The following is a 24,556-nucleotide window of genomic DNA, read 5'->3' on the forward strand; positions in this document are numbered from 1 at the left end:
AGGGAATACCTATATAGGGTTATTTCTATGGATACAGGACCATTTCTAGGCATAGGCAGGGCCGGATTTAAGGCAAGGCCACCTAGGCCATGGCCTAGGGCACCACAGGAGCAAGGGCACCAAAGCAGCAGGCTAAACTGGTGCAAGCTTGCAAATGCTGCAATGCAGGGAGATCAGGTGAGCATCTGACCGCGGTACTCTGCTGCTAGCTGCCTGTGCAGCAGCCACCTTGCTGTCTGTGCACGTTTGCATTGTGGCTAGCTGCTATGGACTTGGGCAGCATTGGAGGTGGAAAGGAACATGATGCTTCTGCACTGGAGATGAGTGGAGAAATGAGTGACACTGATTGCTGCTGTGGTGTGAAGGTGAGCTGGCTACCTATACTAGAGGGGGGTGGGAAAGGAGGGATTAAGGGAATCATCTGGCTACCTATACTGGAGTGAAGGGGGAGGGGTCATCTCGCTACCTATACTGAAGGGGGGCGGCTGGTGACAGTGGCCTTGGGTGGTAAAGAGTACAAATCCGGCCCTGGGCATAGGCCAGATAACTATGGTTTAGAGTATCGCCTGTTGATACAGACATCAGACTGAAATCCCAGGCATAGCGCTGACATGACCTCTTCATTTTCCTTCCCTGGAACTCTCTCTTAGCACTGTCCCTAGGATGGGCCATTAGGGATGGCCAAGGAGGAGCAGAGTGTTGGCAGCAGAGGTTGCACTCACCTGTTTGCCGGCTTACTCTTCCCATTGTCCTCTCTCCATCCCCGCTGGCATCCTCTACCTCAGTGACCTCGCGGCATGTACCTTGCATTCTGTCAAACTTTGCCACTAGCATTGTACACCCAGCGGCTCCCTTTCAAGAAAAATCTGTCCCCACAGAGCAACCCTTAGTTTTGTCAGAAATCTATCAAAACTATCATTGAGTGGCCAAGTTAGGGCATCAATCAGATTCAATCACAATGATTAAATATTCCAGGAAAATTAACAAGTGCATGGGCACCTTTATGTTTCTAAGCTGTTGGTTAAATTTTGGGTTGGGGGGGGGGGGGGGGGCTGGCAATTAACCTAAGATGAAACTGGAGGACCTAGAGGAAACCCATGCAGACACAGGTAGTCCATACAAACATGCAGATAATGTCCTAGCCCAGGGTATGGACCCTGCTGCAGAGCTATCGGTTTTGGTTTCACAACAAGCTGCAAAACCTGATACTGGAGCAGCTGTTTTGTTTTACTGCTGCCACAATGAGAAAAAAAACAAAAAATGCTCCGTCTTCACCCATCTTATTAGGGTCCTTTCAAACGAATGACTAACAGTGGTACACAACTGCAAGCATCCAGCAGTGGTGATCGCCTCATGCAGTGGGCAACAGCCACCTGCTGGACGTGAGATGTTGCAGGTTTTTCACTGGGCAGTAACTGTATTGCATGTCAACCTCTGGCATGCGTGTAGTTACACACACTCCCATGCATTATATTGCAACTTCTGGGTGGTTAAATGCTATGTTAGAAGCATGCCCTTGGCTAAAAGAGGCCTTAAAGTTGGACTCAAACTCTTGCAGTCCACACAATGTACAGTTTTCATTACATGTAAGTAGAGATGGCCCGAACGGTTCACGCGCGAACTTATTCACACAAACATCGTGAGTTCGTGGTTGCGTCGAATCGCGAACTTTATACGAGTTCAACCCGCCCCTATACTACATCATTGGGCTAAACTTTGACCTCCCCTTTATAAAAGGCAGCAGCGTCTGCCATTTTCTCACTCTGTGTGCTGCTGTTTTAGTGAGAGAAGGGAGTGAGTTTCTACAGAGATAGGGAAAGCTTAGTTAGGCTCTTGTTGGGCTTGTTAGCTTGCTCCTTGCTGATATTTATTGCTAAAAAGCACCCCAAAACAGCTCTTTTGAGAGCTAATGTTCTTGTGATGTGTTTTTTTTTTGTTTGTGGCCCACTGACACTGCATATACAGCCCTGTCTGTCGCAGCTGGCTGTTGCTAATTGCTATACTGTGGCAGCACATTCAGTGCCTACCTTTTCACTGCACCTTTGTGTGTGACAGCTGCACATTGTATTGTAATACCAGTCACTGCATACCTTTTACTGCACCTGTGTGACAGCACGTAGTTTTATATACCAGTCCGTGCATACCTGTTAACTGCACCTGTGTGTGTGACAGCTGCACATTGCATTGTAATACCAGTCACTAAATACCTTTTCACTGCACCTGTGTGACTACACATTGTTATACCATACCAGCAGTCACTGCATACCTTTCACTGCACCTGTGTGACTGCACATTGTTATACCAGCAGTCACTGCATACCTTTCCCTGCACCTGTGTGACTGCACATTGTTATACCATACCAGCAGTCACTGCATACCTTTTCACTGCACCTGTGTGACTGCACATTGTTATACCAGCAGTCACTGCATACCTTTCACTGCACCTGTGTGACTGTACATTGTTATACCATACAAGCAGTCACTGCATACCTTTTCACTGCACCTGTGTGACTGCACATTGTTATACAAGCAGTCACTGCATATCTTTAACTGCACCTGTGTGACTGTACATTGTTATACCAGCAGTCAGTGTATTCCATTCACTGCACCTGTGTGACTGCACATTGTATTAGTCAAGTCAGTGCATACCTTTCACTTCATCCCCCCAGTATGGACAAAACAGGAAGAGCCAGATGCAGGCCACCCAGCAGGTCTGTTCGACGTCGTGCTGTCGTGATTTCGTGCGGCCCTGGACCAAAGTAGTTACATCGTTACATAGTTATTTTGGTTGAAAAAAAAGACATACGTCCATCGAGTTCAACCAGTACAAAGTACAACTCCAGCCTGCTCCCTCACATATCCCTGTTGATCCAGAGGAAGGCGAAAAAACCCATACAAGGCATGGTCCAATTGGCCCCAAAAGGGAAAAATTCCTTCCCGACTCCAGATGGCAATCAGATAAAATCCCTGGATCAACATCATTAGGCCTTACCTAGTAATTGTAGCCATGGATGTCATTCAACCCAAGGAAAGCATCTAAGCCCCCTTTAAATGCAGGTATAGAGTTTGCCATAACGACTTCCTGGGGCAATGCATTCCACATCTTAATCACTCTTACTGTAAAGAACCCTTTCCTAAATAAGTGGCTAAAACATTTTTCCTCCATGCGCAGATCATGTCCTCTAGTCCTTTGAGAAGGCCTAGGGACAAAAAGCTCATCCGCCAAGCTATTATATTGCCCTCTGATGTATTTATACATGTTAATTAGATCTCCTCTAAGGCGTCTTTTCTCTAGACTAAATAAACCCAGTTTATCTAACCTTTCTTGGTAAGTGAGACCTTCCATCCCACGTATCAATTTTGTTGCTCGTCTCTGCACCTGTTCTAAAACTGCAATATCTTTTTTGTAATGTGGTGCCCAGAACTGAATTCCATATTCCAGATGTGGCCTTACTAGAGAGTTAAACAGGGGCAATATTATGCTCGCATCTCGAGTTTTTATTTCCCTTTTTAATGCATCCCAAAATTTTGTTAGCTTTAGCTGCAGCGGCTTGGCATTGAGTACGATTTTTTAACTTGTTATCGATGAGTACTCCTAAGCCCTTCTCCAAGTTTGATGTCCCCAACTGTCTCCCATTTATTTTGTATGGTGCTAAACCATTGGTACGACCAAAATGCATGACTTTACATTTTTCAACATTGAATTTCATCTGCCATGTATGTGCCCATATAGCCATCCTATCCAGATCCTGTTGCAATATGACACTATCTTCCTGAGAGTTGATGATTCTGCACAATTTTGTATCATCTGCAAAAATAGCAACATTGCTCACTACTGCATCCACTAGGTCATTAATAAATAAATTGAAGAGCACTGGACCCAGTACAGACCCCTGTGGGACCCCACTGCTAACAGTCTCCCATTTTGAGTATGATCCATTGACCACAACTCTTTGTTTTCTGTCCATTAGCCAGTTCCCTATCCATGCACACAAACTCTTCCCCAGTCCTTGCATCCTCAACTTTTGCACCAGACTTTTGTGGGGAACAGTGTCGAAGGCCTTAGCAAAGTCCAAGTATATCACATCTACAGCATTCCCAATATCCATATTAGCATTCACTACCTCATAAAAGCTGAGCATGTTAGTCAAACAGGACCTGTTTTTAGTAAACCCATGTTGATGCTGAGAAATAAGATTATTTTCTACTATGAAGTCATGTATAGTATCTCTTAGTAACCCCTCAAATAGTTTGCATACAACTGATGTTAAGCTTACAGGTCTATAATTTCCTGGATCTGATTTTTTGCCCTTCTTAAATAAGATGTTCAGAAGGCACGTGCCATCAACCCCCAAGATTGTCAGGACGTAGTTGACTATTTAACACAGAACACCTCATCTTCCTCAGCTTCCGCACGGAAACGTGACATATCTTTCTCCTCCTGCTCTGATTCTGGCACCCCACTTAACATTCAGTCGGCAGCCACCAAAGTGCCATCATCCCAGGGCTGAGCGGTGAGGAAATTTTTTTGTGTGTCTGGCTCAGATGAGAGCAATGTCATCTGTACTCTCTGCTACCGAAAATTGAGCCGTGGAAAGACCAAGACCCGCGTTGGGACAACTTCCATACGAAGGCACATGATGAAAAAGCACAAACTGCAATGGGATAACCACCTGAGGAAAAGCAGCACACAAAAGCAAAGCCACACTCCGCAGTGGAAGATACCAGGAAGCAATTTTTTCTCAAAAAAGGCGATACCCAAACTGTACCGTGATGTTAAAAGGCAAGTGGTGTCATCTCTGGCACACAGCGTTGGGTCAAGGGTCCATCAGACCACGGATGCCTGGTCTGCAAAGCACGGTCAGGCCTGCCCGAAGACTAAGTCGGTCCCCACACAGCATCTCTTCCTGCAGGCTGCTTAACTGTCTTCTCCGCCACCGCCAACTAACTGTAATATTAAATACTTAACGAAGGAAGAAGTGAAGGCAAGACTAAATAAATTAAAAATAGACAAGGCACCTGGCCCGGATGGCATGCATCCTCGGGTCCTAAGGGAATTAAGTTCAGTTATAGATAAACCCCTTTATCTTATCTTTTGTGACTCTCGTGCAACTGGCAGAGTCCCAGTGGATTGGCGTACAGCCCACGTTTTCCCATTATTTAAGAAGGGCAAAAAATCAGATCCCGGAAATTATAGACCTGTAAGCTTAAAGGGAAACTTAAGTGAACTATAAAAAATGAGATTTACTCACCTGGGGCTTTCCTCAGCCCCCAGCAGCCGATCGGTGCCCTCGCAGCCCTGCTCTGACGCTCCAGGACCCGCCGGCGAACACCTCTGGTTTGGCCGTCACCGGCCGACAGTCATGGGAACGCGAGTGATTCTTCGCGTTCCCAGCCTGTATATCGCCCCCTATGCTGCTATTGCGGCCAGCTGGGAAGTGGCCGCTAACAAAAACAATATTTTTTTCTGGTGCGTGTACATGCCTGCCTAATTTTTCTGGCTGCACTGTGGCTGCAACAACAAAACAAAAGGCATATACATGTGTCAATTCCCCTTTGTGATCGTTACCTTGCTGCGGTGAAGGGGCTTGTGTATCACAATGAAGCGATGACCGGCTATATGAGTGTGTTGGGGGCACACCTGACCCAAGATAATAAGGTCATTGCTTTATTGTGGACAGACCAAATTCGATCAGCTGGACAGTCACTGTTGTTCTGTCATTGAGCTACCTCAGCCCAGCGACCATATGGGCTTGAAAACCGCCATCACCTGCACTCTCACCATGGTGCGCACCAGTCCAGCAAGGCCATTACTACACAAACAGATGTTTGCGGTGTGTTACACAGTGAGTTTGGTCTGTCAGTGTGAAGCAGTACACTAATTACACTCCCTGATTGATGTATACACACGCAAGATGTTTTAAAGCACTTTATGCCTCCAATTTAGCATGCAATGTGATTTCTGCCCTTAAAGAGAAACTCCAACTTAGAATTGAACTTTATCCCAATCAGTAGCTGATACCCCCTTTTACATGAGAAATATAATGCTTTTCACAAACAGACCATCAGGGGGTGCTGTATGACTGATTTTGTGCTGAAACCCCTCCCACAAGAAGCTCTGGGACCGCGTTACTTTTGGCAGTTTGTTACAGTGTAACAAGGTTCACAGACAGGAAATAGCTGTTTACAGCTGTCTCTAACAGCCAAAACAGCTAGGAGCAGCTACATAACCTGCCCACAGTAAAAATGTCACCATGTAATAAATGTCAGAATGTAAATCGGGGAGAGGAAAGATTTTACAATGAGCAAACACTGACTAAATCATTTATACATAATTATGGTAAAAATGAAGCACTTTTTTTACTACATTATTTTCACTGGAGTTCCTCTTTAAAACCCTGCTCTGCATCAAATCTGTAATTTTCCCTGGGACTTTTGGCGTGTATCCCACTCTGTCATGCCATCCTCCAGGTGTTAGACTCCTTGAAAAATCTTTTCCATCACTTTTGTGGCCAGAAGTAGTGATTGAAGTTTTGAAAGTTCTCCTGCCCATTGAAGTCTATTGCGGTTCACAAATTTGCAGGTTCGCAAACTTTTGCAGAAGTTCGTATACGAGGTTCGCGAACCTAAAATTGGAGGTTCGAGCCATCTCTACATGTGGGTGCTAGAGAAATTAATTGCAGTATGTCCTGTGTGTTTGTTTAGCTACACCAGAGTGTAATTAGCTTATCAGCAGATGTAACTCACAGCAACACCACACCATGGCTCTGGCTCAGCTCTGCAGAAAAGACTGAAGTTTAACCCTTTCTGTGCTCCCTGCACGGTTCATCTTATTAAAATTTCTGTTTTTTAAGGATTTCCATAAATTATTGAATATTTTTTTCCCTCCTAATGGTTACCATGCTGTGGCTAAACTTTTTAGGGCAGAGAGGAAATTCTGGGTTTAGATCCACTGTAGGCTAGTTCACACAGACGATTGCGAGTCGTTTTCCACCTGTCACGGCACTCATCGGTTAAGCGATGCCCATCAACTGAATAATACTTGTTTTGTACTTTTACCATTATTGTGCAAACACTGTGTTCTGATCCCAATTTTTCCTGTTGTTTCAGTTGATTCTGGAAGCAACAGGCAGCTTTCAGGGTCACTTACCGCCGTGACTGCGTGTCCCCCTGTGGGGATGAAAAACCCTGATAGCCTCCGAAAGCTGTCAAATGCTTTTCTGCACACTTGCAAAAAAGCATTTGACCGAGACTCTGCAGGACACCCAGCAATCGCCCGTATAAACCAGCCCTGAAGCTGCTAGGCTGCTATACTTACCTATGCTCTATTTTCAAAAGCTGAAAAAATATCACTCTCGCTGTTATTAGATCTACTCTTTGGCATTGTATCTCACAGCTGTAGAGTGTGGTGGTGGTTGGATCGAAGCTGTAGTCTAGCTACCTGCTGCTGATCAGTACACTACCTCAGCACAGAGTGGCCGGGGTGGGGGGTGGGGGGGGACAGGAAATGATGCTCTCACCTCATCTGCTAAACAGAGAGGGCTGCTGGCACACTGTAGTCTAGAGGAATTCTCTGCAGAGCAGCTGCTTCTATCCCACAGCCAGCCATGTGCTGAGATAGAGTACCGATACAGCTGATAAGATAAACAGCTGCTGCCATTGCCCAGCACTGCTCAATGTCCGGAAATAAGGAACTTACGCACTTTTTGTATATCTGCAAAAATACAGACCGGCTTTACAAAAAGCAGAGCGCAGCAAGCTACAGAAATAGCACAATCTGCTGTGTACAGCCAGTGCCTTTGTAGGGTGCTGCACTCTGCTGTATATCCTCAGCAACTTCCCAGCAGGCTAACAGGAATGTAATAACAGTTGGCATATTTACTAGATGTGTGTGAAGAAGAAGAATGGTTTCAACAACCCCCGCTCCAATTTGCTACAGCTGAGAATCCCATTGCCAAACAATAGATAAAATAACATCAACATTAAAAAGAACAACTGCAAAAACACAAACAAAACATTAAATAAAATAAAAAATTATGACCAGTTTTGAAAACAACCTAAAGCATGGTTACGCTCATAGCTCCCAACTGTCCCTCTTTCTTGCTCATTTGTCCCTCTTTCAGGGCTCATGTGCAGATCTAATTAAATACATATATTATTCTACTGAAAATGTGTTTTTTAATTGACTCCAAACTTGCGATAATTCCCATCATTTAAAATTGATATAGTTCTTATTTTCAAATGTTAAAACGAAGGAGAGCTAATGATGATAAAGTGGTTCAGTGTGGTCTGAATGATAAAAATCTTTTGCTTCCGAATTCTTTAAGTTATCAGTGACTAGGAGTGTGGCAAAGGTGTGATTAGGGGTGTGTCTTAAAGTGACCCTCTTTCTTATCTCAAAAAGGTGGGAGGTAGGCAGGCTCTCAGCTTTATAGAGAATCTGTACTAGGCGTCAGGAAGAGGAGGCTTAGGGTTAGGCATCAGAAGGGAGGTTTTAGGGTTAGGCATTGAAGGGGGGAAGGTTCTGTGTGAGAGTAGGGTTAGGTTTAGTTGTAGTAAAACATCGGAAATATTTCCCAATGTTTTTTTATATTGTCATTATGACTGTAAATATTTTTTCATTTTATTGTTATAGACGATATGTGCAATTTCGGCTTCACCCTGCACCCTTTTTAATTATTTTAACATATTTATTATTCTAACGCAGATAAAGATGAAGAAACAATGAAAAACATTGTTATTGACGATATCTTGACATTTCGGCTTTACCCGGCACCCTTTTTTCCTTGCACCTTTAATTAATGTATGCTACAGCAGTCCCCATGTGTTCAGACATCCATCCAATAATCTTGTCCAAGAAAATCCCAACACTGCTGTCCTCTCTCCTTACTCCTACTGCTTTGCTGCATGCCATGCATCCTTCCTCCACTCCACTTCATAATAACAGCCTACAGACTACCAGACTCAATCAATCGCTCAAAGGATCGAGTCCTGATCCCTCAGGCAATTAAATTGAAAGTGTGGGTCAAACTCTCTACATACTAGTTAGTATTCCTTAAGTTTGTTCTCATAATTATTTGAGCTTACTGTAGAATCTGTGGAATTCTCAGTAGCAGTTCATAAACCTGGCATATCAACAGTCTCTTTACAACTGGTGTTGTATTATGCATACATTATGGGACCATAGTAAGAATGAGCAGCAACAACACTTACTGCTTGGGCTTGACCCTGAGTTCCATGCGGTCCACAACTGAGCGATAAAGAATGGTGTCCAGCATAAGACATATATCAGTACAATGGCCAGCGTCATCCGCACAGTCTTGGACATGGCTTTGGTCACACCAGAATCTGACACTGGTGGAACACCATTCAAAGTGCCAAACACCTTTCCTTTCCTCCTTGTTCCTGGTGACCGTTCTGTGCCCATATATAGGCTATGATGAATCTCCCTGAAGATCAGCACTTGGCATGTTGTGATGAACATAGCAGGCAGGATAAGGACAGCCAGTGTTATCCACGTGACGTAAGCTTTAGCCCCCCACGGCTCCACAAACTTTGCCCAGCAGTCGTACACACCTGGCCTGACCTCTGTCCTGGAGAAGATAAAAATCTGTGGAAGGCTGAGAATGGCAGAAGCTACCCATGCTAGGCAAACAGGGATATTCCATCGAGCGGAGCCCTTTTTAAATGTCATCATAGGTCGACAAATTGCTTGATGTCTATCAAATGTCATGGCCACAATCATGTAAGATGATGCAAACATTCCGACCACCTGGAGGTATCTTAAAGACCGACAGAGGAAATCTGGACTTTGAAGGCGGTCAACAATGTCCCAAATCAGCTGTGGTAAAACTTGGAAGAAAGCCACCACCAAGTCCGCCAGGCAGAGATGGATCATGAAAGTGTGCATGAGAGCATTGTGTTTTCGTCGTCTCAGCAGGGTGAACAGGACCAGAGTGTTGCCAAAAGTGGCTGCTCCGAAAATGAGACCAAGAAGAGCAATATTCCATTGTGCCACATAAGGATTTCGCGGGTCCGGGTCTACCCCTGTTGTATTGTTAGTACTAAAGCTGGTAAATGGGCTCTGAGTCTCTGACATCTGTAAAACAAAAAACATGAAGAGGAGTTAAATACAAATATTTTAATAGTCTATCTGTTATACCAAACCTGAGCTAAAAAATAAAATACTCAGCCAGCCAACTGTTTTGTACCAGATATGTTGAGTTTATAAGTAAATGAGGACCTTCTCTAAAGGCTCTTCTTCTTCACAAGACTGCAATCAACAGGACAGGAGCCAGGCTGCCATCAAGGCTGTTGGTGAAGAACTTTGAGGACTTCTAACAAGTTACAAATAATAAAATATTCCCAAAACTTGAGCATTTATTGACTCTAACCTTTGCACATTGGGCCACTATGTAAACAGAAGACCCTCCTGCACAGAAAGAATAGGGATGCCTATATGTTCCCTCTGATTTCAGGATGATTGGGTCACACCATAAATTCTTGGACACCCCACCAGCAGTGAGAATGACACTTTGAAAATGGAGAGAAAGGCTATGTCACTTCTCCATTTTGGAGCCATGACTCTGCTGCTACTTTTGAGCTGCGGGAAGGTTTAAATAAATGTAATTGGGCATTAGCAGTAGACACCTGCCATGTGCAAGTCTTAAAGGTAACCTGAGGTGAGTTTCAATCTGCATACAATATGGATGAAATTTGCCCACAAGGTGAATTTATTTGCATCTCATGGACAATATCTACTTATCAGTATGCACAGGAAGAGGGAAAAAAGCCCATATAACAGCACTACACATAATTATGCAAAAATAGAAACATTTTATTTACAAAATTCCAATGACACACACTATAAGAATAGTTAAACATTAAGGGCCCTTTTACACTAGAGGGCTTTTTCGGCGTTTTAACGCCACGGCCAAAGTGGGCGTTTTCCAAGGTAAAATGAAAGTCCATAGACTTTCATTTTACCTTTCACATCTAACGCCGCGTTTTGGAGCGTTTCTGGGCCTTCCGCGGCGTTTCTTATTACAATTGATAGTGATATATTGGCGTTAAAACGCCTTGAAAACGCCTTCAAAACGCCTGCAGCCAAAACGCAGCGTTTTAGCCTTTTTACCGCTGCCTGTAGTGTGAAAGAGCCCTAAAAGTGAACATACTACCTATGGCAATGTAGTCTATAAACTGACAATCATAATATAGTGATAGCACCTGTATCGTGGATGATAAAGGCCTTATGCTAATAAGTTGCCTCATGATGAGGTGCTCTGATTAGAGCCCCCAGGATAGAACTATATGCTCAGTATACTCTATATTAGTGTTAAAGTGCTAATAAAAGTGCAAATCCACCAATTGCCAATGACAATCCATCAATTGCCAATGACAATGAAGAATAAACAAAAGTGAGGTAGATTAAAGTGAAAAATCCTTAAACATAATGATAAACAGCAGTGAAACAAACACATGAGCAGCAGAGGTTGCACAGATCAGATGTGAAGTGATTATGATACTGGGGGGCACCGTAATGAGGATAACAGTATACGTCACCAGATCAAAAGGTGCAGTCACTGGAAGGTATGTGAGGACGTTTCCTGTGGCTGCATCGGGTGCCTCTCTGAGAATCTCAGAGGCACCCGATGTTGACTTCTGAAGCACACCAAGCACAGATTGTTGGCCTGATGAAGTGGGATGTTTTGAGCCCACGAAAAGCGTTGCTTTGTATTGTCATCTATGAGGTAAGCCCCCTCATTATTTTAACATTTTAAATATTTTATCTCTTGGGCGCCTCTCCACCATGTCTTCCTTGCTTCCCCCTCTGTGAGGGGTGACCCACCCAAGTCTGTGGGCCCTTTTTTCAGAGAAAGCAACCAACATAGGGTTCTCCTGTACCTGTCTGGAGACAGTTATTCTCCACAGGCGATTATTGGATGGTTGCCCAAAACTGCAACCTACCCTTGTGAATACCACAGTTGTCTATATAATGGTGGCCATACATGGTACAATTTTTTTCATACAATCTTACCATTTCTGTGTAGTATAAGGGTAAATTAAGTAAATATACTGAAAGGATAATTTAGGCAGTTCCCTTATATTACATAGAAATGGTAAGATTGTATGAAAAAATTGTACCATGTATGGCCACCATTACTCTATTTTGAATATTGGAACATGCTACACCCTCCAGACTCCTAGTGTCTCTGTGTTTTTTCTTGTTTTCCCATAAAGGTTCATCCTTTACACCCACAGTCTCTGCAGATTGCTGTGTTCTAGTCATTGAGAGGATAGGGGAAGAACTACCCGCAGTAAGATGGCCACACACGTATACATTTCCCTGGTTGATTCCCCAGATACCTATAGCTTCTCCGTGTCTGACTGATTGACTTTTGATCAATTTGGGGCAGTTTATCAGCCAAAAGTACCACTGGAGAAGTTGGAGAATCTCCATGTGATGGGAAGGGCAGGAGCCATGGGGGTGGATGGCCTATAGAGTTGCACTGCATTGAGCAGTACAATGTTTGCTGTTTGATCAATGCTTGACACATTTCTGCTTAAAGGGATACTGTAGGGGGGTCGGGGGAAAATGAGATGAACTTACCCGGGGCTTCTAATGGTCCCCCGCAGACATCCTGTGTTGGCGCAGCCACTCCCCGATGCTCCGGCCCCGCCTCCGGTTCACTTCTGGAATTTCTGACTTTAAAGTCAGAAAACCACTCCGCCTGCGTTGCCGTGTCCTCGATCCCGCTGATGGCACCAGGAGCATACTGCGCAGACACAGACCATACTGGGCTTCTGCTATACACTCCTGGTGACATCGGCGGGAGCGAGGACACGGCAAGGCAGGCGCAGTGGTTTTCTGACTTTAAAGTCAGAAATTCCAGAAGTGAATTGGAGGCGGGGCCGGAGCATCGGTGAGTGGCTGCGCCAACACAGGATGTCTGCGGGGGACCATTAGAAGCCCCGGGTAAGTTCAGCTCATTTTCCCCCGACCCCCCCCCCCCCTACAGTATCCCTTTAAAGGGGCACTATTACAAAATAAATTAAACACATATGTACATTTATCCCAGAGTAAACGCAATATTAATTTTCACTTGTCACTTACAGTAGGCATTAAGATTCACCAATTCTGAACCTCTTACTGACAGGTTTTGGATTAGTCCACCTCCTCCTGGGGGATTCCCAAAGTTTATTATGTTTTAAAAAGCAGTCTCTGGAAAAGAATCTATACAAATATGCCAGGCAGGCTGCCTACTCGCGTGCACACTATTCTGGTAGTCGAACTGTATCCCTGCCATTTTAGGAGTGCCTTTGAAAATAAAATATATCCTAAGAATCCCCCATGAGGAGGATCATATGTCTACTGTAAGTGACAGGTACATGGAAGTAAAAAAAAAGACAAACAAAAAACCCTAATATTTATCTAGGATAAATATACATCTTATGTGGAGGTGTAAATATGAATTTTAAATTTTACCGGATTTCACCATAGTGCGCCTTTAAATCTGTTGAAATTTTAGGGTAGGAATCAATCACTATCCAATAGAATTCCAGTGATTTTTGAGAGTACATTTGAAATCGGCGCTGGTAGACTTGGGCGCAGGATCCAGCTGTTATATGGCTGGTCCTGCTTCTGCACAAGTCCGGGCCGTATTAATTACTATTCCCCCTCCAGGCCGCCATGGATAGCGGGGGGAATGACATAATTCGGCTTCCAGCGATTGCTGGAGGCCGAATTATTGTGTTTTTTAAGCAACCTCGGCTCCATCTTCTGACGGAGCCGACGTTACTCACTGAGCCCTGCAATAGGAATGATTCCTATTGTAGTCTATGGAGACGCCGACTGCGCCCAAATCTAGCAGCGCTGAAAAGCACTGCTCCGATTTTTGAAGCTTAGGCAATGAAGTTTATGTCCGAGTCGAGTGATGTTTTTAGATTTATATCCCAGGATGAAAATGCATGGGTCTTTTAGAATTTTTTTATTTACTATTTTAGATTGAAGCTTGCAAAAGAATTTCTCTTTCTAATGTCCAGTGTATATAAGCTGAGCGTTCTAACATCTCGTCGATATACAGGAACAAAGTCTGAAGAAGGCTTTTTAGCCGAAAGCTTACTCCTTTACTTCTAAGTTAGCCAACCAATGGTATCATCCTGATACAGAAAGTCTTGCTTTTGTTGATGGCTAACATGGTACAACACTCTACTGCTTCTGGGTCTAAACATATTATAGTTAAAGTGGACCTGAACTCTTGCACAGGATAGAAGGAAAACCAAGAGAAATGCACCCTGTATTTAGAGAGTTTAGCCTGTCTAATGCCCCCTCATCTGTGACTAATCACAACTGTAATTTTATCTCTCAGCTGTGTCAGCTGGCTGCTTCGGAAGAGCAGCTAATTTGTAAACACAGGATGTTAACCCTATGTCTGTTTCCATGAAAGCAGGAAGTAGACACCAGGGGCGGACTGACAACTCATGGGGCCCCCAGACAATAGGAGATTATGGGGCCCCATAACAGTGTTGCCTACCTTTCATGTTATTTTTTTTTACAGACTAAGATATAATAATTTACCGACAACACATTTTATACTGACAAAAATGCGCAGCGCACCAAAAATAGGTGTGGTCATGCAACAGAATGTGGGCGTGGTCATGGGGGGGGCAAAATATACATGACCTTAGCAGTGGTGTAAAAGGTCTGCCAGGGAAGTTTGAACTCTTCCATAGTGTTTCCCCAAAAAATACATGTAATCTGACAGCATTTCACCAAAAATCCATGCAATTTGGCAGAGGTTCCTCCAAAATACAGATAATATGGCAGTCGTACCCCCAAAATAGACGTAATCTGGCAGCAGCAGTTCCCCCAAATACACATAATTTGGCAGTGGTTCCCCAAAATATGCGTAATCTGGCAGCGGATCACCCAAAATGCATGTAATCTGGCAGCAGTGGTTCCCCCAAAATACACATAATCTGGAAGCAGCGGTTCCCCCAACATACACAATCTGGCAGCGGTTCCCCAAAAATACACATAATCTGGCAGCTGTTCCCCAAAATACACTTAATTTGGCAGCAGCGGTTCCCCAAAAATAGTTAATCTGGCAGCAGTTCCCCCAAAATAGGTGCCTCCAGTATAGGTAACCAGGTCTAAAGGTACCCCCAGTGGAAGTAACCAGGTCTATAGGTGTTCCCATTGCAGGTGTCCAGGTCTATAGGTGTCCCCAGCATAAGTAGCCAGGTCTATAGGTGTCCCAAGAATAGATAACCAGGTCTATGGGTGTCCCCAGAATAGGTAGCCAGGACTATAGGTGTCCCCAGAATAGGTAGCCAGGTCTATGGGTGTCCCCAGTATAGAAAGCCAGGTCTCCAGGTGTCTCCAGAATAGGTAGCCAGGTCTATGAGTGTCCCCAGTATAGATAGCCAGATTTACAGGTGTCTCCAGAATAGGTAGCCAGGTCTATGGGTGTCTCCAGTATATATAGCCAGGTATACAGGTGTCTCCAGAATAGGTAGACAGGTCTATAGGTGTCCCCAGTACAGATAGCCAGGTCTATAGGTGTCTCCAGTATAGATAGCCAGGTCTATAGGTGTCCCTAGTATATATAGCCAGGTCTATAGGTGTCCCTAGTATATATAGCCAGGTCTATACGTGTCCCCAGTATATGTAGCTAGGTCTATACGTGTCCCCAGTATATGCAGCCAGGTTTATAGGTGTCCCCAGTATATGTAGCCAGCTGTATAGGTGTCCCCAGTATATGCAGCCAGGTGTATAGGTGTCCCCAGTATATGTAGCCAGGTCTATAGGTGTCTCCAGTATACAGTTGTATTCAAAATTATTCAACCCCCACTGAAATTGAGTGTTTTGGCCAGTTTAACATTGATTTTGATCATTTCAGTCATCTTGTTTACAATTAAATCAAAGAGGCATAACATTTATAATGAAATAACCACAAATGTATTTTCTGTGCTCGCATCATTATCCGTTTTATTCAACCCCCAAGTGACATTCATTCTTAGTACTTAGTACAACATCCTTTTCCAGTTCTAACAGCTTTTAAACGTGAAGCATAGCTTGACACAAGTGTCTTGCAGCGATATACGGGTATCTTAGCCCATTCTTCATGGGCAAAAGCCTCCAGTTCAGTCACATTCTTAGGCTTGTGCGCTGCAACTGCTTTCTTTAAGTCCCACCAGAGGTTCTCAATCGGATTTAAGTCTGGTGACTGCGATGGCCACTCCAAAATGTTCCAGCCTTTAATCAGCAACCATGCTCTAGTGGACTTGGAGGTATGCTTGGGATCATTGTCCTGTTGAAAGGTCCAACGTCTCCCAAGCCTCAGGTTTGTGAGGGACTGCATCACATTTTTATCCAATATCTCCTGGTACTGAAGAGAATTCATGGTACCTTGCACACGCTGAAGCTTCCCTGTACCTGCAGAAGCAAAACAGCACCAAAGCAGTAGGTAAGGTGTTCTTTCCTTCATAGGCCTTGTTCTTCCTCCTCCAAACATAGCGTTGATCCATTGGCCCAAACAGTTCTAATTTTTTTCATCAGTCCACAGAACACTATCCCAATAATTTTGAATAATTATGAACACAACTGTATGTAGCCAGGTGTATAGGTCTCCCTAATATATGCAGCCAGGTGTATAGGTGTCCCCAGTATAGCTAGGTCTATAGGTGTCCCCAGTATATGCAGCCAGGCCTTTAAGTGTCCCCAGTATATGTAGCCGTGTCTATAGGTGTCCCCAGGAAGGGAGGCAGCCAGTGAAAGGGAGCGATGGGCACAGCGGCGGGCAAGGGGGGACGTTCCCCCCCTCCCCTTCCCTCACCTTGGGGCTCCCTTCCTGGCTCTTCCCTCCAGAATGTTTAAGTGTCGGCAAAGCGACTGTCAGCAGGCGGGACTTACCGCTGTTCTTCCAGCCGCCGGAGAGAGCTCTGCTCTGTGCGCCGCTGGTCTGGTCCAGACTAGCGGCACATAGAGCAGAGCTCACTCTGGCGTCTGTAACAGCGGTAAGTCCCCGCCCGCTGTCAGCTGCTGCGCCGACACTTAAACATTCTGGAGGGAAGAGTCAGGAAGGGGGATCCCAAGGTGAGGGAAGGGGGGGGGAACGTCCCCCCTTGCCCGCCGCTGTGCCCATTGCTCCCTTTCACTGGCTGCCTCCCCTCCTGCTCAGGGTGCTTTGGCGGGGCCCCCCTGACCACGGGCCCTCGGTCTGTGCCCGAGTGCCCGAATGATCAGTCCGCCCCTGGTAGACACTGCAGGTTTATTGCAGGATTTGTATCAGCTGTAGCAAATAAAAGTTTTTCTTTAAAGGTTATTATGCGGCTTATCTTTTAGAGCTGAGAAGTTGTTCTGAGTTCAGGTCCGCTTTAAGATTAACAAATTCATGATATGTGAAAAATAAATGCTAGAGTAGCAGAAGCACTTTCAGCCTTTGAAAAAATATGAAGCCCTGGATGGAATGCAAAGGTTGTGTTTCCACGTACATCCTAATTACTGAATGAATACATCATTGCATTTTCCTATGTCTAAAAGGTGATATCTCAAATGTCATCAAAATGCAACAGTTCACTTGTTATGCTGTTTTCCTTTTGTCCCATGTTGGAACACACATTTGTTATTTCATTTTTGAAAAAAAAATAACATCCTAAATAAAATATATTTTTGTATTTTCTGTCGTATAAGACGCACTTTTTTCCCCCAAAAAATGGGAAGTAAAAGTCTGTGCATCTTATACACCAAATGCAGGGAATCTCCGACTTACAATCGCCCGCTGATAAGAACCGTCGTCCCACCACAGACCACTCCTCTTCTGAACTGCTCCTCTAGTGTTGGCTTCTGCTGATCGCATCATCTGTAGAAGCCGTCACTGAGGAGAGCCGTGCAGGACAGGGGAGGTCTGTGATTGCCGAGGGAGCCATGGATTAGGTGAGACACGCTCCCAACACTGCTTATTATACACGGGGAGAAGGAGACACGGGGAGGAAGGAAGAGTGGAAACCTGGGGGGGTTGGTAGAGACATTCCGGGTGGTCCGGACACACAGGGGAGACCGAGAGAGACTGGGGACAGAAGAGGACACACTGAGGACAGAAGGGGACACACTGAGGACAGAGGGGGACATGCTGGGGACGAGAGACAAAAGGGGACACATGGGGGACACAGGAGGACACACATTGGGGGAGACGTACAAGATGCTCCTGGAACATGATTTAGTATAGATGTATATATGTATATGTATATATATATATATATATATATATATATATATATATATATATATATACATATACATACATACATACATATACATACATACATACATACATACATACATACATACATACATACATATATATATACATATATACATATACATATATACATATACATATACACATATACATATACACATATACATATATATACATATACACATATATATATATATATACATATACATATACACATATATATATATACATATACATATACATATATATATATATATATATATATATACATATACATATACATATATATATATATATATATATATACATATACATATACACATATATATATATATATATATATATATATATATATATATTATGTATACTGTATATATATTTTCCCCCCTGCCTCTTGCCCTCTAAGCCTGGATGTGTCTTATATTCCAGAGCATCTTATACGGCGTAAAATATGGTAAAAAGAAAAACTAAGTATGAATAGTCGATGTAGCTGTATAATATTGTGGGCTATGTGTGGTATGTTTTTCGTGGTTTGTGAGTAATGATAGTGTAACAGGTTGTTCTGATGAGAGCTATGCTGGTCCCGCCTATTTCACTGAACATGTTGATTAGCGGGTGTTACATCTTCGCAATGTGTAATTATGCTGAAATCAGGCATGTCCTCTGGGTGCCTCATCAGGATTCTACAGGTAACTATTAAATAGTTCTATTTATATGCGGAATTCTGATCAAACTGCATTTTTAGCAGGCATTGATAGCATGTTTCCCTGAGTACTATCATCTCAAAGTTGTTCAGATTCCCAGAAGGAAATTCTATATTTGGATATGTTAATGATCAGCCATTGGCAATATTTTAAAGCAATTTCTAGGAATGCATTGCAGACAAGCAGCTGTATCTGAACTCAGTTATGTACTGCAATGAGATATAAATTGTTTGAACAGTGTTTCCTCCCCCCCCCCCCCCACCCCACACACACATACACAAACATAACATAACTACCGTAGTAAAAAAGCATAACAGAAAATACTGGACAACAGTAACCAGTAACAGCAGCCCGCACCCTCCCATGCTTGGCCACGATCCCTCCGCCCCAGCCCAAAAACACGTGCACAGCCGCAATACCCACACGTGCATGGCCACAACCCACACGCAACAAATGTGACCAGCGCATAGCCACGAGTGCCTGTCTACTACCGTTGCCCAAAGTCACAGACACAGGGACACATTATTATGTGATTATTATATAGGATACACTTTATTTAACCAGTTTAAAACTATAGGGGATGGAATTGGAGAAATTGTGTATTTTTTCATTTTTTTCTTGTATTTCCCTATAAAAGGCAAAGAAAATAAAGTAATTTCTGAAAGCGAGTATCATCTCCACAAAGCCTAACTTGTGGCAAAAAAAATAAAATAAAATAAAAAATAAAGATCATTTAGGTGTGATAAATTGTGATAAAGCTATTGGCGAATTAATGGGAGAAGCACTACAGGGGAAAATTGCTGCCATCCTTAAAGGACTTCCGAGGCCAAAATCCGGGCCCAAAACATAAAAAAAGTTAGCTACCTTCATGGCTTTGTAAGGCACGGAGGACGCCGTCCGTGCCCTCCGTGCCGTTCCGCCTGGTCCCCTCTGGTGAATAGCCCCCCGAAAGGCTGCGACCCCACGGTCCGGGTCGGCATCTTCTGCCCCTATAAAGATGGCCGCCGGAGCTGGCCACGGCTGCGCAATCCGCATAGCCGCTACTGTGGCTGCGCAGCTCTAGGGCCAACCCTCCGATCCACGCTGCCTGTTACGTGATCGGGGGGTTGGCCCTAGAGCTGCGCAGCCGCAGTAGCGGCTATGCGGACTGCGCAGCCGTGGCCAGCTCCGGCGGCCATCTTTATAGGGGCAGAAGATGCCGACCCGGACCGTGGGGTCGCAGCCTTTCGGGGGGCTATTCACCAGAGGGGACCAGGCGGAACGGCACGGAGGGCGCGGACGGCGTCCTCCGTGCCTTACAAAGCCATGAAGGTAGCTAACTTTTTTTATGTTTTGGGCCCGGATTTTGGCCTCGGAAGTCCTTTAAGGTGAAAACAATCTACAGGCTGAAGTGGTTAATAAATATAATTAATATATACTGTATATTTCTAACACTGTATTCTGTTGCTGTACATCCTGATTTTATAATCTCGACAAAATTCAACACAACTCAGCTAAAGCATAACTAGGAGTGGTCTGAAAACTCTCCAACCTTCCATAACAACAAATTCCATAATAACAGTATTCTTAATACTGAGGATTTATCAGGTACAGGTGACATTTTTTACATAGGACATGATGAATTTAGAAATGCAATCCTGTAACTTGCTCCAGAGACCGCAGGAAAAATAATCAGGGTCAGGCAGGACAGGAAAAGAGTGCACACTCATCTTCAGGATATAATGAATATGCTGTATAATAGTAGCTGTAACTAAATATTAGCCTGGCCACGTTAAAAGTATCGCTGTTTTATTTCTGCAACTGAAGATACACTATAGAAATAAAGCAGATTTTGACATGGTCATCCCTTGTCTGTTGTCAGGGGACACTGCCAGGCGAAAGTCATTTACAGGCTTTAAAGTGAATGGGAACCGCATTTAAAAAAAATATACAGATACTTACCCAAGGAGAGGGAAGGCTCTGGGTTCTATAGAGCCTTCTGGCTCCTCTCCTGGTCTCCTTGTTGCAGTGCTGGCTCGCCCCGGTAGCAGTATTTGACTAAATTAGTCAAATACTGCTTTATCCAGCCGAAAGAGGCTTCAGAAGTCTTCAGGGAGCCCGAGTGCTCCTGAAGAAGGGTGGCCCTATACTGCGCCTGCGCAAGCACGCTCTCTTGCACGCTCACGTGTGTGCAGTATGGAGCTGCACGTCTTCGGGAGGACACGGCTCCGAAAGACTTCCAAATACCCTTTCGGCGGGGGATTGAAACGGGGGGGGGGGGGGGGGGAGCCAGCATAGGATAGAGAGCACCAAGAGAGGAGACGGAAGGCTCTATATGACCCAGAGCCTTCCCTCTCCTTAGGTAAGTATTTGCTTCATTTTTTAAAAAATGCGGTTTCCATTCACTTTAAGCAGAGATGCCCATGCTTATTCAGTAGAATCTACCCACAGGTTCAAGCCACAGTGTCAGTCCATTAGTGATAACCACTATCCAGGGCCGGTTCAAGTAACAGTTGGGCCCTAGGGCAAAATTAGCCTGGGGGCCCCCAACAGACACCCCCCGACCAAAAAGCGTCATTAGAGGCCCTTTGTTGCAGCCAAACTTCCCTCCTGGGCGCCTGAGCTGGCTGCTGACCTTCCCCCAATCACCTCCCAAATTAACAGACTCTGAAGAGACCCTGGGGAGCAACAGTTAACATGGGGAGGGACAACTTGGGGCCCCTACAGGCTCTGGGGCCCTGGGGCAGTTGCCTATTTTTCTCTATGGTAGCTCAGGCCCTGCCACTAGCTGCCAGTCAATTAGATGCATATCATAAATTCCTCCTCAGTAAGCCAAATAGAACAGTGCTTGCCCAAATACGGTCAAAATAACATGCTTATAATACCATGTTCAGTGGCTGACAACATTTTAATCAGCAGCATAATGCTTCTAAATGTATGCCTCCCCACCTTGCAACATCATAATGCTCTACACTGCTGTACAAAACTTCAGTGCAGCACGTCATCGCTCTAAGCTCATCCAAGTCAAAGAGACGGAGTACGATGCGTACATCACTGAGGATGGCGGTGGGGGATATACCCAGAAGATGTCGTTTGTGATCTACTGGTAGATCACAGTCCACCTAATGGTTACCCCTGCTATCACAATGAAAGTCAAGTAAAGACAGTAGCCTAGTATATAGTACATTATGTAGTATAGTTGAGCAACCAGCCTAAAAAGCACAAACCTCCCCCATCCGGGCAGTATTTAATGATCACCGAGTGACAAGCACCGTCTTCTAACCTTCCTGTAGTTCCTAGCGGCTTTTCAGGTGTCCCATGTGCACAGCTCCCAGCGTGTCACCTGACCCGCATCGGGTCACGTGACATGCCGGGAGCCGTGCACAGACGGCAGAAAGCATTGGGCGTGGAGCTACAGGAAGGTTAGAAGACACGCTGGCGGCTCGGTAAGTATTTAATGCTTGCAAAACCACCTGCAAACCCCCAAAAACACAGTCCCTGTTATCCCCCCCCCCCCCCCCTGCATGCCGGGAGTTGAGACTTCCAGTTGCCTGAGTTCTGGATATCAGGGACTTTGCTGTATGCTGATTAACTGCGCCTAGGTGCTTCACCATGGTCATGGATAACAGGGGCAAGAAATCTATGTATCAAACTTTACTGGGATAACACAATAGCTCGAAGACTAAGCTTAGCAGCAAACTGCTGCAGTCCTTGGTGAATGGAGCGAGCCTATGTTATTTCAAATAAATCCAAATTTTGAAGCCAGTTCTTAAGTTTTTTTAGAGCCTTGCTACATTTTTGTTTTTTATGTTTTGCCTTTCTTACTGCAAATAGCACCAAGTGGTGTGGGAGCAGTCGTGTGAGAGCAGTGCAAAGGATTGTGGGAAGGGGAGGAGTCGGAAAAAAACAATTAGAACTGTAGTGGCTCGGAAGGCCTCTGGTCTCCATGGCTGTCTGGCCCAATGGTGGGGGCCACACTAACCTGAAGTTGAGGACCCATATTCAATAAATGTAAGGGAACAGCATGTTCAATACTTGTAAGGGACAATTCTTATGGATATGGCCAAATTCAAGCTTATATTTACCCCTTGCATTCACAAATACATACACACAGCAACCTGTGACAGTCAGTGATAAAAAAAACCATTAGAAGCTTGTTAGAATGGAGGACAATAGTTTCCAAACACTGTCCTCCTGACGGTGCAATCCACCCATGCCCTCCGCCTCATGCAGAGTTAATGCACAGAAACCAGTTTTATATTTACCTGTCCCTATACACAATGGTCCTCCCTTCTTCACAACCTTCTTCCAATGCCGGCCCAGTGCTCCACTGATACACAGCAGCATCAGAAGTGCAGCTATCAGAGGAGAAATTAAAGGGAAGCCTGTGTAGTAAGATGGGCCACCTCTGACCTTTGGTCCCCCAGAGGGTGCAAGTCCAGCTTCTCCAGTGCTCGAGTCACTAATCTACAGCCTGCATCTTCTAGCTTTTCATCGTCCCCATAGTGAGTTGCAAATTTCCTGTGTCCCTTATATTGCATTGAAACTTTTCTGCGTCCCCTGTAATGGATTTCAGCTTTTTAGGGTTTCCTGTAGTGTATTCCAGCTTATCAGCATTGTCTGCAGAGCACTCCAACCCTCCAACTGCTCCGCAGAAATTTCCAAATCTCTTGTGTCCCCTGTAGTGTATTTCAGTGTCCTTAGTAGTGTATCCCTGCTTCCCAGTGCCCCCTGTAGTGTTTTTCAGATCTCTCATGTGCCTTCCAGCTTCCCAGTGTCCTCTGTAGTTAATTACAGCCTTTCAGTGCCCCCCATGTAATGTATTTCCACTTTTCCATGCCCTCTGTAGTATAGTCCAGCTTCCCAGTGTCCTCTATACTGTATCTCAGTGTCCCCTGTAGTGTATTTCACAAGTGCATTGTCCTCTGTGGGGTATCACAGCTTGCCAGTGTCCACTGTAGTATCATAGCTTCCAACTGTCCCTTTTTCGGAGGGACAGTCCCTTTTTGGGAGCCCTGTCCCTCTGTCCCTGTATCACTCTCATTTGTCCCTCTTTTAGGACTTTGTCCCCCTTTCTATATAAATATATACATTTCTATACTAAAAATGTGTTTGATTGACTCTAAACTTTATTCCCATCCTTTAAACTGATATATTACTAATTTTAAAATGTTATTATGAAGGAAAATGAACCAGGATAGAAAGTACCAGTGTGGTTTGAATTATAAAACAACATATTTTCTTATGAAATTTTTATGGTATGCGTGACTAGAGGCGTGGTGGGGGTGTGGCCAGGGGTGTGCAGGGGCGTGGCTTAAGTGTCCCTTTTTCTCATCTCAAAAATTTAGGCGGTATGGTAGTATGTTTCAGACTTACAGTATCCTAGCCTGCCAGGGTCCCCTGCACTGTATTCTACCCTTTCTGTGTCCCCTGTAGTGTATCCCAGCTTGCCAAATTCCACTGTAGTATGTTTCAGCCTTACAATGTGCTCAGTATTGCATCTCAGCTTCCCAGAGTCTCCTGCAGTGCATTCCACCATTTGGGGGTGTTTCCTGTAGTGTACCCCAGCCTACCAGTGCCCCCTGAAGTGTTTCCCAGGCTTTCAGTGTCC

The 24,556-nt window shown here is 44.6% G+C and overlaps 1 protein-coding gene across 2 annotated transcripts in view; it reads right to left on the minus strand.

The window, feature by feature from the left end:
• AVPR2 (arginine vasopressin receptor 2) overlaps positions 1–24,556 on the minus strand; it is a 270,138-nt gene that overhangs the window by 19,799 nt on the left and 225,783 nt on the right. For both annotated transcript variants that reach the window (XM_068249757.1, XM_068249755.1), the window contains exon 2: positions 9,213–10,098. In XM_068249757.1, coding sequence (XP_068105858.1) covers positions 9,213–10,098 — 886 coding nt within the window. The remainder of the gene's footprint in view (positions 1–9,212; positions 10,099–24,556) is intronic.

The sequence above is a fragment of the Hyperolius riggenbachi genome, chromosome 8 (genome assembly GCF_040937935.1).
Source record: "Hyperolius riggenbachi isolate aHypRig1 chromosome 8, aHypRig1.pri, whole genome shotgun sequence".
NCBI classification, from domain to species: domain Eukaryota; kingdom Metazoa; phylum Chordata; class Amphibia; order Anura; family Hyperoliidae; genus Hyperolius; species Hyperolius riggenbachi.